The 14,587-nt window shown below is 33.2% G+C and overlaps 1 protein-coding gene across 2 annotated transcripts in view; it reads right to left on the bottom strand.

Moving 5' to 3' along the window:
- The window catches only part of MTBP (MDM2 binding protein), a 78,896-nt gene continuing 64,309 nt past the window's right edge, over positions 1-14,587 (bottom strand). Inside the window, exons 17-22 of one of the 2 annotated variants that reach the window (XM_003820496.4) lie at positions 14,260-14,355; positions 8,130-8,396; positions 6,226-6,475; positions 5,510-5,623; positions 1,955-2,020; positions 1-1,376 (exon numbers count right to left, since the gene is read on the bottom strand). In XM_003820496.4, the coding sequence (XP_003820544.3) occupies positions 1,338-1,376; positions 1,955-2,020; positions 5,510-5,623; positions 6,226-6,475; positions 8,130-8,396; positions 14,260-14,355 (832 nt within the window). In that variant the 3' untranslated portion in view covers positions 1-1,337. Of the gene's footprint in view, positions 2,021-5,509; positions 5,624-6,225; positions 6,476-8,129; positions 8,397-14,259; positions 14,356-14,587 lie in introns of both variants that reach the window. The other variant, XM_063606476.1, reaches the window with a different exon arrangement.

Raw genomic sequence — 14,587 nt, 5'->3', positions numbered from 1 at the left:
TGTGATAAGCAAATTTCTTTAATTGGAAGAAACTATAAAGATGGTAGATTTGATTACATAAAAACGAAAAATTTCAGAACACTATAAACAAAAAGACAAAGGGCCAATATCCTTAATATATAAGAATATGTATGAACAAGTAAGAAAAAGTCAAAAACAGTTCAAAAGAAAAATGGGCAAAAGCTAGAAATAAACAGTTACAGAGATGCCAACATGTTTTAAAAAAATTCACCCTTACTATTTTCAGTCATCAAAAAAGGAAATGGGGACTCTGCCGGTGGGAGTTCATATTGGTCTTTCAGGAGGGCAATTTAAAAATATTTACAAAAAAGCTTAAGACCCAAAAATTCCCCTCCTAAAAAAGCATACTAGGAAAATAGTGACATACTGGGAAGATTCATTAAAGTGTTATGTGTTACAGGGAAAAACGGAATCTTTATGTCCAATAATGGGTGATTAAACAAACTGTGGTTCATTTGCATTAGGCAGTTATTAAAATAATGACATAAAATTCACAACATATTGCTATGTGAAAAGCAGGTTATTAATTAATACACACATACACACATATGCATAACAACATATTATATGATTCCAATTTTGAAAGTATTTAAAAATAATTACATATATTTTTAAAATACAGCAGTTATGTCTAGACAGTAGGGGGGAATGTGGTAATTTTTTTTCATTCTTCCTTGTATTTTCTGCATTTTCCAAATTTTCTACCATGGGAAAAGACAATTTTTTTCCTGGGAGACTGTACTTCGTGTCATTTTCATTATGTCTTATTTTCACAATTTATCTTGTTTCTTCATTTTTGATACCAAATGAACATTAATAGCCCCAACAATGGTGGCTCTAGGGCTGAGGCCTGTTTGCATTTTTTTTTGCCAATACGCTCTAAATTGGGAGCAGTCCAATAAACTATGTTGTTGGAACACATGGGAAAAGCCACTGGCAATATCTTACTTAAGTCTAAGAAATGTAAGGCAGGCCTAACTTAGTACACCTAACAACAAAGACATGAAATCCAAAAAGTAAAAAAAAAAATTCTGTTTATTGTAATAATTAAATAAGAGTAAACATTTTAAAACATATAAAAATAACTTTAAAATATAGTAACACTTTACAAAATATGTATCTAATTAAAAATACATTAACATAGCATCCCTCAAACTATACAAATATAGAATATATATTCATGAAATTCTTTAGAAATATAACATCTATTCTTTGAATAAAGTTTAAAATTTGTTTATAATTTTCAAACTAAGAAAAGAAGTAGTGAATAATAGCTCCATCCAATTTATAATTGTCTTAAAGAGAATGATTATGTATCATTTCTTGCTTGTCTTTTCTAATACCCAGTCAATCACCTAGGGGGAGAAAAAATATGATTACAGAAGATTTCTCTTGAAAACACAAGTAATAGAAAAATATATTGTAAAAACTTCAAAAGAACATGGTAGAAAATTTCAAATAAAAAGGAAGATACTGAAATCTTATACTTAAATACACATTTTATTTTCTAATGGAAGAACATTTTTGTTGGACTTACAATACTGAGTACAATAATGTTCTCACTGGATGAAATGAAGATTCTGCTCCATTTTCTCACCTTTATATGAAAATATGTTTCAAATGGTCAATCAAATAAACTAAACTAAACTTTGAAAACAGCTAACCAAAATGGATTGGTTTTTCCAGCTAATTTATTTTTTCTTTTGCTTTCTTAGTGTCACTTTAGAAACTCTTTTGCTGACAGAGCAATCTACTAAATACTATGAAATACTCAGCCTAAATAAGCCTATTAAGTTTCTTAAAGAGTTTTCATAGGGACAGAGTTGAAAAAGACCAGTAACTAATTACTGCTGCATATATAATGGCATCAGAGCAACTCTGAAATAAAATACCAATTTAATTGAATATAGTTTCTTGGGAATAATTTCTTTACCTGTACAGCATTGTTGTTTGCTGTTTTCTTCATTTCTTCAAATAGACCCCTTGAAGTTTTAAGATCCTAAACATAATAAAATACAGCATTTTACAATCTGCACATTAAATTACAAAGAACAACTCATTATTATTAAATACACTTGAGATTATTCTAAATCATTCTACAAGTATCAATGTGATTAGGGACAGACTACAACAACAAAAAAATCTAAGTACTAGATTATAATTTAGTTCCATTCTGAAATATCAAAATACTCTAACCAAAATACATACACATATACATAAGTCCATCTCACTCTCCTCTCCTATTCCCAATAGAGCTGACCTAAAATAACTTCCACCCTCTACCGTGAGCATCCACTAATGCTGCATTACTCTCCCATCCTCCACCGTGAGCACCCACTAATGCTGCATTACTCTCCCATCCTCCACCGTGAGCATCCACTAATGCTGCATTACTCTCCCATCCTCCACCGTGAGCATCCACTAATGCTGCATTACTCTCCCATCCTCCACCGTGAGCATCCACTAAGGCTGCATTACTCCAGAAACAAACATATGGTTTGTATTTATTTATCAGGTAAAAGATATTTTTTCTTCATTTTGGCTATTTGACTCCATCATAAAGAAGAATGACATACAAAAGGAAGCTGATGTCTCACTTTTAAAAATTTAGTGATTATTACAAAGTAAAAGAAATGGAATTGTATTTAAAAAGATAAGAAGCAGTTATCTGTTGTACTTCCAAGTTACGCTCCATAAAGGCAGCCACTTTCAATTCTTTCAGGTTTTTCCCTTATTTATACCTTAATGTTTCTAACTACTATGCTTATGTTGCTACTTGGTGATTAAACACTTTTAGACACTGACTACTGATGTTAGGGAGAACTGATGTTAGGGAGAACGTCATGGATGGATTCAGGTCTCGTACACAAAACCTTCCTTCTCTTCCTTTGAAGAACAGTTGTACCACAGTTTTTGATTAGTAAATAGGCAGTGTTTACACTATTGTATCTATGTAAATACTTTCAATTGTGTGCTAATTAATGTATTATGGTTATAATTTATCTTTCTTCCAATATTCTATTTATCCTGTTAACTACCTGTTAGCCTTTTTCATTTGCTCAGCTTTCCATGTATATAATTCTGGGTTTTTCACTCCTAAATACTGGCAATAAATGGGCTAAATGTACAGCAAAGTTTTTTCAAGCCCTGAAGTATACAGGATAATCTCTCGGTTCAGCTTCCTTTCTGCTTTTGGTCTTTTTAATTAAATTTTTTAAACCTGGAGATCTTTCTCCCATAGCCTCCTCTAATTTGTTCTAGTTGCTGCCTAGGCCTGGTCCTATTAGGACTTGTCTTTTCCATTTTAGATTAGTTTTTGTTTTGTTTCTTGATTTAGTCCCTTGTTCTGTTGAACTTCATCTTCTAGCAGATTCCTCAAAAGGGTAAAATAAATTCTTTTTCAGATATTCCATGTTTGAATATATCTTCATTAAATCCTCATACCTGACTGCATTCCAGACTGGGTATAGAATACTAGGTAAGTCACTTTCCCTCAGAAGTTTCTTTTCTTTTTTCTTTTTTTAATTCTAGAAATGCACATCCCTCAGAATTTGAAGATACTTTTCTACTATCTTCTAGCATACAGTGTTACTGTGGAGAAGTCCAATGCCATTCTGATTATTGATTCACTATATATAAACTAGATTATTTCCTGGGAAGCTTTTAGAAAATGTTCTCTCCATGCTAAGAGGTGTGAAATTCCATAATTATGTGACTCGTTGAAGAATTTTCATTCATTGGTTTGGACAAGCTAGGATGCTTGTGTCCACTCCTGGAAAAGTTTGTTACATTTTTGAACAAGTTTCTCTCTTCTAAACTTTGAGAACAAAGGAGAGAAAATTGTTCAAAAAATACAAAATTCATATTATTAGCATTTTGGATCTTCTGTATTAATCCTCCAATTTTCTTACCCTGGATTTAATGTTTTTGTCGTTTGATTCTAATTTCTGGTAAATTTTTTTCATCTCAACTGTTCAGCCTTTCTATTTAATTGACTTTATCATATTTTTAATGTTATGGAGCTTTCATGGTTTATGCTTTTTTTGGAAACAGCATCCTGTTCTAGTTTTATGGATGCGATTATCTTCTTTCTATGAGAATTATAGTTTTTATGAAGTTTTCTTCAACTTCCTGCTTCTTCAGAGTTCCCTTCATTCCTTTATGTTTTGGCATCAATTGTGTTAGAAGCTTTCCTCAAAGCCTGCTAATCCATGTCTGTCTAGTCATATTTAAAAGTGAGACACTAAAAATCTGACTGGAAACTCTGTGCAGAGATTGTCACTGGTTTCTTTTCAAGGTAGAGTGACAAGATGGCCAGTTAGCTTTTCCACTGCAGCTTCCAATATTTTCCCCAGCGACTATTTCCTACAGTGTCACTGAGGTGGGTGGAAAAACCTATGCATGATAGACCTTGTAGTGAACATCTGGGGAGAAGAGCATGCAGAGCAAGTTGGACAATCTCCAGGTCACTTTGTAGATCTTTATTTAACTTCCCTGCTTTCTACGTGGACCCTTGCCCCTGCTTTCCATGATACCTGGTGTCTTCAAATCCTGAGCACCTCAGCTTCTGTGGAATTAACATGCTTCTCACTAGTATTCCACTAGGCACCCAATTAAATTGTAACTCTTTTCACTCTGTTGCACCACACTTCCATGTGCTTTTTTGTTATTGTTCAATATGTATTAAAAACATTTCTAGTTTTTTCTTGTCCTTTCTCTTGGATATGTGATAAATCTGCAGTTTTAACCAGAAACCCACAGATAACTGTGATTCAGGTCAGAAACTCTTAAGGCTGGACATAATCTAACATTGTCTAAGTTTTAGAAAACCATCGTCTTGAGTGGCTGACCTGTCCAATGTCTTACAACTAGCTGATAATGGATCCAAAATTAGAAACTAGGTGTTTTGATATTTAGTCCAGTAGCCTTTTTACTACACAGTCATCCCTTGGTCTCTGCGAAGGACTGATTCCATGATCCCACTGAGAATACCAAAATCCACTGACAGTCAAGTCCCTTATATAAAATGGTATAGTATTTGCATATATCCTATGCACATTTTCCCATATACTTTTTAAAAAGTCTGTACATGTTCAGTACAGATACAGCATCCTTTTTTTTTTTCAGAACATTTTCAATTTGCAGTTAACCCACGGATGCAGAAGCCATAGATATAGAACCCACAGATATGGAGGGCCAACTGTATTAAAAAATTAACAATTAAACATGTTATGAAGCTTATTACCTGTAAGTCAAATGCACGTTAGGGGAAATAGGATATTGGTTAAAATGTAGCTTTCTATATATGAGAACTCAAATCAAATCAAATATAAAATATTTTGGCTTCAATTTTTCTATCTCCATCATTTAATAAATCTGGCAGCAAGTATATGCTCTCAGTATAAAAAATACTCAAACTTTTTTTTATGTCAAACAGGAACACTAGAACATGAACTAAATTTTGCCATTAGTAGAGAAGATACTGTACCTTTAGATAGAACTTAGAGATTTCAAAGAGACGCTGGCTGCATGCAGTGAAACATTCATGAGTCTCAGTAATACTGTGTTTCTTCAGGGTTTCAGTAACTACTTCTTTCAGTATCTTGAACAGAACATAACATATGACGAATATTTCTTGGAAAAGGCACAAACCTATTATTTCAGCTTTAGAGTTCAATCCTGTGAATTACACATTCATTTTGCTGTGCTAAAAGACAGACAGGTTCATTAAGACAAAATGATTGAGAAAAAAAGATCTAACATTTACATGGTCAGAAGTGTCATAGGAATAATATGTTAGCAGGAAATGACTACAGTGTCTTAAGAAAGGAACTCAAATCATGAGTTCTGAATTGAAATCTGAGTGTTAAAGTTACACACAGCAGGGATATGTAAGTGTATATTTATTTTTTATTATGGGAAATTTCAAGCATAGAAAAGTAGAGAATATTTGACACGCACAGAATATTTTATAACAAATTTCTATCTTGATATATCTTTTAACCAGCTTCAAGTATGATTAATCTGTGGCTAATCTTGTTTCATTTATATCCCCACCTACTTTCCTATCATCCTTCTTACACCAGTAAATTCTAGACATCGTTTCATTTCATTCATAAAATTTTTTAGACATATATTTTAAAGTAATCAAATTTAAAAAGTCTTCCCATGTAGAACTAAGAAAAATGGGAAATAAATCTTTACCCGTGTGTGTTTCTGTGATCTTGATTCCTTAATTTGCCTTGATGTTTTTGATTCATGCATACTTTTTTGACCTGAACTGGTCTTTGTAGCAAGTTTTGGAGTTTCACAGCTAGGAATTGGAACCAATGGACAAGTCACTGGTAAGGACCGCTCTGTTTGTGGCTTTCTGGATGTCACATGATGATGATAGTGATGACTATTACCAGTTGTCTGAGAAAGAAGAGACTCTGAACTTTCAGATTTCACAAGTCTATAGCAGGGGAAAAAAATCAAGAACGTAGATTAAGCGAATCAACATCGAAGTTCATTTTCTGTCTTAAATGTTACAACTATATCCATTAAGTGAATCAACATCGAAGTTCATTTTCTGTCTTACCAGTGTGTTACCACTATATTATACCACTATGTTATTACATAATATATAATATATAACATATTACATAATATATAACACTATACCACTATGTTATAGTGTTACCACTATATCCGTTATAACATAAATTCAAGAAAAGCAAACAAAATTTATTGCTATTACTGCCTTAAGTAAGCAATAAACATCATATTATAAAGTTGTTCCTTAGTTCTTCAGATGAGTAACTAAAACATAGAAGGTAATGAATAGCAAACTAGGATTTTGGCTAATAGAGAAAGCAACAAACAATATTGTTATACTCTCTCCCATCCCTCCAATTTACAATTTCTCAAATAAATCAGCTATGCATGCCAAGAGTGCTGCTATTTATAGATTTAATACTAATCTGCTAAATACTTATACTTTTCTGTTAAGATAATTTGAACAGAAACACCACAACCTGTATCTTTTTATACCCATGGAACTCCCTTGCAAAATAAGTCATAGTGTTAAAACAAATAGAAATAAACTATAAAACTGGTTCATACTTCAATCTTCCTAAAATGTTTACATTTGTTCCCGACAAGGCCCAAATTTTTCCCTTTACAAGATAGGGTCTTATAGCCCTCAATTCTGCTGACCCAGAGGCCACAGTGTACTTCCCTTTTAGGAACACATATATTTTTATTAGCCATAGGTCAGAAATAAGAAATATGGCTATAAATATAGTACCCCAAATGTAACTGTTGCTTTTTAACTTTATCAGGTATAAAAAGTACCATGAATTTATAAAGTCCTCATAAAAACGACTGAGTTCTTCCATATCAGGGTAACCTTATTCTAACTTTTTTAACTATTCAAAAAAAGATCTGAAAGTTATGTTTTCATATAGTTCATACTTTTTGCAAGGTTTAAATACAATAAGAATTCAAGCCTTGCTTTAGATGCCAAGAACCTAAGTTTGACAAAGTTCTAAAGATAACATAAATTCAATAAAAATTAGTGTTCACTACATAAACTTCTAACTTCTGATCAAGTATCTGGATATTTTATTTAGTTAGCAAAATAATGCATCCAGAAAAGTTTCATATATTCTATCATTATGCAGTGTTTAAAGCTATATTTTATATGTAACAGGTGTTTTAAAAATGGTACCTCATGGAATCTCTTGCTCAAGGGAACAATGCAGGCAGGAAACTGAGGGGAAAGGAAAGGAAGAGCTAATGGGAGAACTCCCATCCCCAAACAGTCTCTTCAACAGGGCAGCTCAGCAGCTTAATCTATGGGGTGAAATCTCCACTGTTTCACGGCTTAAAAACTTTACAATCCATGGTGCTAATGGACCGTATATTAGCGTATAAAGCAAGACACTGTGTTTTTTTCCCCAAATCATTTATTTTTATAACTTATAAGCAAAATCATCAACAGCTCATAAAACAAACTTCTTGCCATGAAGAAATTAACCTGAAAGACTAATACAAAATAAAATAAAAATCCTCGAGACTAAAATACTTTCTGTCAATATACTATTTATGTGCATGTAATATATCACCTTTTTCTGGGATAAAGGCAATTCAGATCTTTAGATCTCCGTTTCAATCGAGATACTTCAGTTCGAAGTTCATTTTGTAAAACTTCTCCGTCAGGGACACTTCCAGGCTCTGACGAAACTGCAGGAGATGGAAGAGGGCTCAACACAGTAGGTACTGGAAAACTTTCTCTGGTGCAGGTAGTTTGAGTTTCATAACGAATAAGACGAGACTGAAGTTCAGAAAATCCTCCATCTCTTTCCAAAGCTTTTCGGTCATCCAAGCAATATCTAAAATGAGTGAAAGAGCATTAAAATGTAAACCTCCATGAGAGCAACAGACTTTCCCCTTTCAATGAGAAAATAGCAGGACATTTACTTTAAGCGTTCTTGTTTAATTTCCTAATAATTGCTGGAAGGTTGAGTGGCTGGCCTATTTCCCTCCCAAGTTCAGTTTTCTTCTAGTTTGCTATATGATATGGCAAAAGATTAAAAAATGTCTTTCACTTGTGTTTCTGGGCAACAGATTAAGTTAATCCTTTGGCTTATTTTCAAAATAATACAGTTGCTGTTTTAATGCTTTTTAAAACTCTACCAACCTCTGATTTCTCAGTATGGCTGATATATGACAACATGAACTGCTGACTTCTGTTAGAAAGGGCAAGTTTATTCTCAACACAAAGATTAAAAGGGTATAAAGGCATTCTAAACTGGTTCACCAAACAGCTTAGAACATTTAGAATTTTTTCTTTGAAACTCAGTTCCCACCTTATTAACTGATTGACAGATTTTCCTTCAAACACTTCGGCTGTCTGTGCATGTGGTTTCTAGCTGAATCTGATTCAGGGCATCAATGAAATGTCAGCTCAGTGAATGCTTCTGGACTCAAAGAAATCCTAGGTTGTTAAGTACAACAAACAAGGATATCAGGAAGATCACCTATGAGCTGTGTGACCTTGGACAACTCTTCACTTTCTTCCCTATCTACAACAGCATTAAAAAAACACAAATGGCTTCACATATGTGATGGTAGCACTGTACAAATTAAAACCTTTCTCTGTGATCTGTCATTTTTACCTGCAAAATTCTAAGATACTGCCTAAAATCAGATTTTTGTATCCAAAAGATTTAGTTCAACTCCCAAGGAGTGTATCATTTCCTGAACATCTGACTGCTTGATGGAGGTTTTAAGAACCTTATCTTTCCCTTGTGACACTTACATATTTGATACAGACTTACGGAGTCAGAGTCCATGGATTTAAATCCAGGCTCCTCTACTTATTAGCTGTGAGAACTTGGCCAAATTACTTAACTTTATCTATGATTCTGTTGCTTCATCTGCAAAATGGGAATTATAGTACTTATTTGAAAAAGCTATTGTGATAATTTCTTGAATTGTACACATAAACACTTAGAATCAGTGCCTGAAACATGCAAGCAGGGCAGTCAAGAAACGTATGTTACTATTATTGTTATCATCATCATTAGATTTATTTTCTACCACAGTAAAGCTGGCAGTATGCTGACAATACGTAGCACAGCCAGAATGTAAACCCAGGTTGGTGACTTCAGAGCCTGAGTTTAACCATTTTGGTATACTCTCTCTATGTAAAGTGTAAGAATCATCTTACTCCTGTTCAACACATGGCTGAGGATTAGAACCATCTGAAGAGCTTTCAAGAAATACTACGTGCTCAGTGTTTCTGATTTAATTGGTCTAGGGTAATACTCTGTCTTTGACAGTTTTAAAAATCTGCCTGGGTGATTCTTAAAAAACTACTCAAATCCATAGAAACAGAGTAGAATAGTGGTTATGGGGATGGGGAAGGTTATGGAAAGATGTAGATTAAAGGGTACAAAGTTGCAGAGTTATGTAGGATGAATAAATCTAGAAATCTAGCATACAGTATAAGGACTATAGTTAATCATATGTACTGTATATTGAAAATTTGCTAAGAGACTAGACTTTGGGTGCTCTTGGCACACAAAACAAGAGGTAACTATGTGAGATGATGGTTATGTTAGTTTGCCTGGCTACAGTGATCATTTCACTACACATACGTACATCAAAACATCTTATTATATTAAAATTAATTATATTTAAATATTAAAAATACACACTTTTAAAAAAGTCTACCTAGATGATTCTAAATTATAACTAGGACTGAAAAATCTCTGATCTACTCAGTTTAATTTAACTGGTGACAAAATTGATCTCTAAATCTGAATGTGAGTTGGTGGCAGAGTAGGGAGTAGAACCTAGGTCTCTGGCATCTCTCTAGCTAATATTCTTTCTCTAGTCTGTTGCTTAAGAAACATATTTCATTAAAAACCAGAAGCAACCCTAAGGGTTACTGATGAGTCCTACTTCTATCATGGGTAATTGGTAGAATCTAGAGTAAAATTAGAAATGTGAATTTCAAGAGTCTGGCAAGAGGCAATATAATGCCTGATGAGCTTGAATACAGAAAATTTTTGAGAGAAAAGACGCATATTTTGATTCTAAGATGAATATTTCTTTCTACCTTAAGATTTTATTTCTAAGATGCAGATTTTTTTCTTCCGGTTTTAACATCTCTTGATCACAGCTGTTCATAATGTCATAGCTTCAACCGAATTATGCACACTGTACATGTTGATGCTAATTGCCATTTAAAATATCTTTAAAATGATTATACTATGATTTGCCATCGGAACAAAAATTTACTTTGTAAATTAGAGAAAAGAAACAGAGAGGCAGGGGGCAGGGTGTATATTTGATATTAGTGAAGTAAAAATTTATTGTTGGATGAATGACCACAATTCCATATTTTCTTACAAAACAATAAGCAAATGCTTTATGGGTCCTAACAAAGAAAAACACCCATAAGACAATGAAGCTGTTTTTGTTTTGTAACTAAGAAATACACAAAATACTGCCTATCACAAACCAACCAATACCAATTAAGGCAGAAGGAACTGCCAAATCTCTTGGAATAGATGAAGGAAGTTTCAAAGCAATGAGAGCCTGGTGTGATCAAATGATTGTCAGAGTATGACAGCAGAGTTTAATTTGCTGTTTAATAAAACAGTGTATTTTACAATTAATGGCATCTTAAATTCCAGGATAGGGTAAATAAGTGAAAAAACAAACAAGCCAACGGTGGTTAATATTTTAATTTGCCTTAAAAAACATTGTTTTGCTCCCATGCAATTAACACATTCTTTCCAAATATTCCTTTGTATCAGAGAAAGAGCTCCAGGGTTCTAAAGGCCCACAATAACGTAAGAGAACTTTCTTTGTAGTTTCATATTTACTTTAAAATGTTACTTGACTTTGTTTCTACTCCATAATCTATGTTGAACATAAATCGGCTCTCATACTATACACCCAAATCTTCTTGAAAAAAACGTTTCTGAATTCATGGTGCTCACCTCCTACAACTTTGTCAGCCTAGTCTCAATGTCCCCAGTTTAATGAGCATAAATTTACAGTAAAAAAAAGTGAGTCACAGATAGATTTGTTTATTTGTTTATGGGAGTAGGTAGGTAGTGGAGAAGAGAATTACTTTTTACAGTGAATCAGAATTTCATAACATTGTATGTGTATAAGTTAATAAAGCTCTGTGTAGATTTAAGCCCTTCAGGACATAGTACTCAAATAAGTCTTAATTTAATATTTTGATAAATGATCATGAAGAACATATCCTTGACAAATTTTATAAATTTGTATATATCAAGATTTTTTCTATAGTAAATTAAAAACAGCAGGAAAAAAAGAGTAGCGAGATGGAGACACAGAATAAACAAAACTAAATTAAAATTTTGGGAGAAATAATCTAAATAAGATTATATGATGGACACTTTAGTCAGCAGTTAAAATGTAATTATTGTAGCTTATTTTATTCAAATCAGTACTTCAGTGTGTTTATAGGGCCGAAGAAGTGAAAAACAGATGTGTCCTGGGGTATTCTGGCCATGTAGCAAAGCAAATGTTAATACTAGCACATTTTCTCAACAGTGAACGCTACTTTTCATAATAATAATATAAACACTGTTGACTGGTTTCAACTTTCACATTCAAATTAAATACAAAATACCTAAAATTTTTAATTAGTTTCCTTTAATAGATTAGCAGGTCCTAAAATTCTTATCAAACAAAGTGGGGGAGATACTGCTTTATAGCTGATGGAATAAGAAGGAGAAGTTTAAATGTATATATATTTAAAAACATGAAAGTAAATAGCGGAGAGCTCAACTTGAGAAGAAGAACCAAATCTTCATAGCAGAGTCAATATTTTATATTGTGACAGTTAAAAATATTGACATAAGGGTATTTTTTAAAATGAGAGATAACCACCAGGGAAACTAAACCAAACAAATAATATATATATATATTTTTTCTAAAAACTGGGATGCAGTTAGGTAGTAATAAGGAAAGGAATTGTTGGTTTTCATTATAAACTTTTCTATAATGTTTAATTTCTAAGTCTTTAATAAAATCAAAAGGGGGAAAACAGAAAAATATATCCTATTAATCAAATGTTTATATAGTAGAACAAGATGTTCCCACTTAAATTTAATAAACTTAGTATAAATGAAAAGTAAAATTTTGGGGTGGGTGCGGTGGCTCACGCCTGTAATCCCAGCACTTTTTGAGGCTGAGGCAGGTGGATCACTTGAGGTTAGGAGTTCAAGACCGCCTGGCCATCATGGCTAAACCCTGTCTCTACTAAAAATATAAAAATTAGCCAGGCGTGGTGGTGCATGCCTGTAATCCCAGTTACCTGGGAGGCTGAGGCATGAGAATCACTTGAACCCGGGAAACAGAGGTTGCAGTGAGCCAAGATTGTGCCACTGCACTCAGCCTGGGTGAAAAAGTGAGACTGTCTAGAAAAGAAAAAAGAGAAGTAAAATTTTGTAATCAATCCACAGAAGGGTATATGGCTAAAAATATAGTTTAAGTAAAAGCTTCAGCTAAATTTAAGGCTATTTGGGAAACATCCCTACCTTTTTCATGTTAAAGGGAGAATAATAATCCTCTCAAACAAGGAATCCTTTAGTCAAATAGCAGAACTAAAAACATGGATCAGGTGGCATATCTTATCTTTTTATAATTTAGTAGCCGAGTTGCCGATCTGTTGTTCACAAAACAATTTAAAAATCTTATCTTACCATTTAGATTCAAATTAGCATTTCATACAGGACTTCTTTTAGAAATAAATCACTATTGAATGTTATACTTCATATTGCTAATTTCAAAGTCTTCAAATTCTTTTTTTTTTTTTTCTTTCTTGAGACAGGGTCTCATTCTGTCACCCAGCTGGAGTGCAGTGGCATGTTCATGGCTCACTGCAACCTCAATCTCCCAATATCAATCGATCCTCCTGCCTCAGCATCCTGAGTAGCTAGGACTACAGGCACACACATACACCACTATGCCCAGCTAATTTTTATATTTTTTTTGTAGAGACGGGGTTTCACCACGTTGCCCAGGCTGGTCTCAAACTCCTGGGCTCAAGCGATCCACCTGCCTCGGCTTCTCAAAGTGTTGGGATTACAGGCGTTAGCCACCGTGTCTGGCCTCAAATCCTTATTTCAAGTATTTTTCACACAGACAGATATTTAATGTTGCTGGATGTATCGATATTTCATTCCTTGTTATAGTTGAATAGTATTGCTTTATATAAATATACCATAGTTTATCTATTTTCCTATTGATATCCTCCTAGGCTCTTTCCAGTTTGAGGATATTGAGAATTAAACTATTATGTGCATACTTGTATAAGTCTTTCTCTTGGAAAAATATCTAGTATTGAAATGCTGGGCCCTATCTAACAATTTCTGAGCAACTACAATGTAATTGGTGACCAGGAAATATTAATGTGACCCATAGTGTGAATATACATTTATAACATAGGGACCAAAACAATTTTGATTAAAATATCTAGTAACTCATAATAGGATGCTTAAATGCTATTAAGCTGATTAATCATCAAATAACTTCTTCAACAGAAGACAAATTATTTTTGTATGCACTACTTTGCTTTTTGAGGTTTTTGACATATCCTCTTGGTCTCTGTCTCAATTTATATCATTTTATTAAAGTCACTCTTCACACAAGACAGGCTGTATCAACAACATACAGAAGAGTAAAGTACAAATAAAAACTTACTCAATTCCATGATAATGACATACTGAGGCTTTCTCAAAAGGTAAGACCTGAAGTTTCCCAGGACTAAGTTCTGGTGTCAAAACAAAAGTCTTTTCCCTGAAACAAAAAATTTTTCATTTGTATTCAAAGTTTATTTACTGACAAAAAGAAAGTTAAAGAAAGTATCTAATGAAACAAATCTGACTTTTTCCTCTACAATTGGAATTTTATATGGGATAAAGGTTAAGGCACACCAGAAAGTATAATAAGGAAATGAAGCAAGGTTAGGCCTTGGCTTTCATCACTTAAATTTTCTGTACCTCAATAAGTTATGATGTTATTTATTGCA

This window comes from Pan paniscus, chromosome 7 (genome assembly GCF_029289425.2).
Source record: "Pan paniscus chromosome 7, NHGRI_mPanPan1-v2.0_pri, whole genome shotgun sequence".
In the NCBI taxonomy this organism is placed as follows: Eukaryota; Metazoa; Chordata; class Mammalia; order Primates; family Hominidae; genus Pan; species Pan paniscus.
Note: the sequence above shows the minus strand (reverse complement) of the source record. Positions and strands in the feature narration are given on the sequence as shown.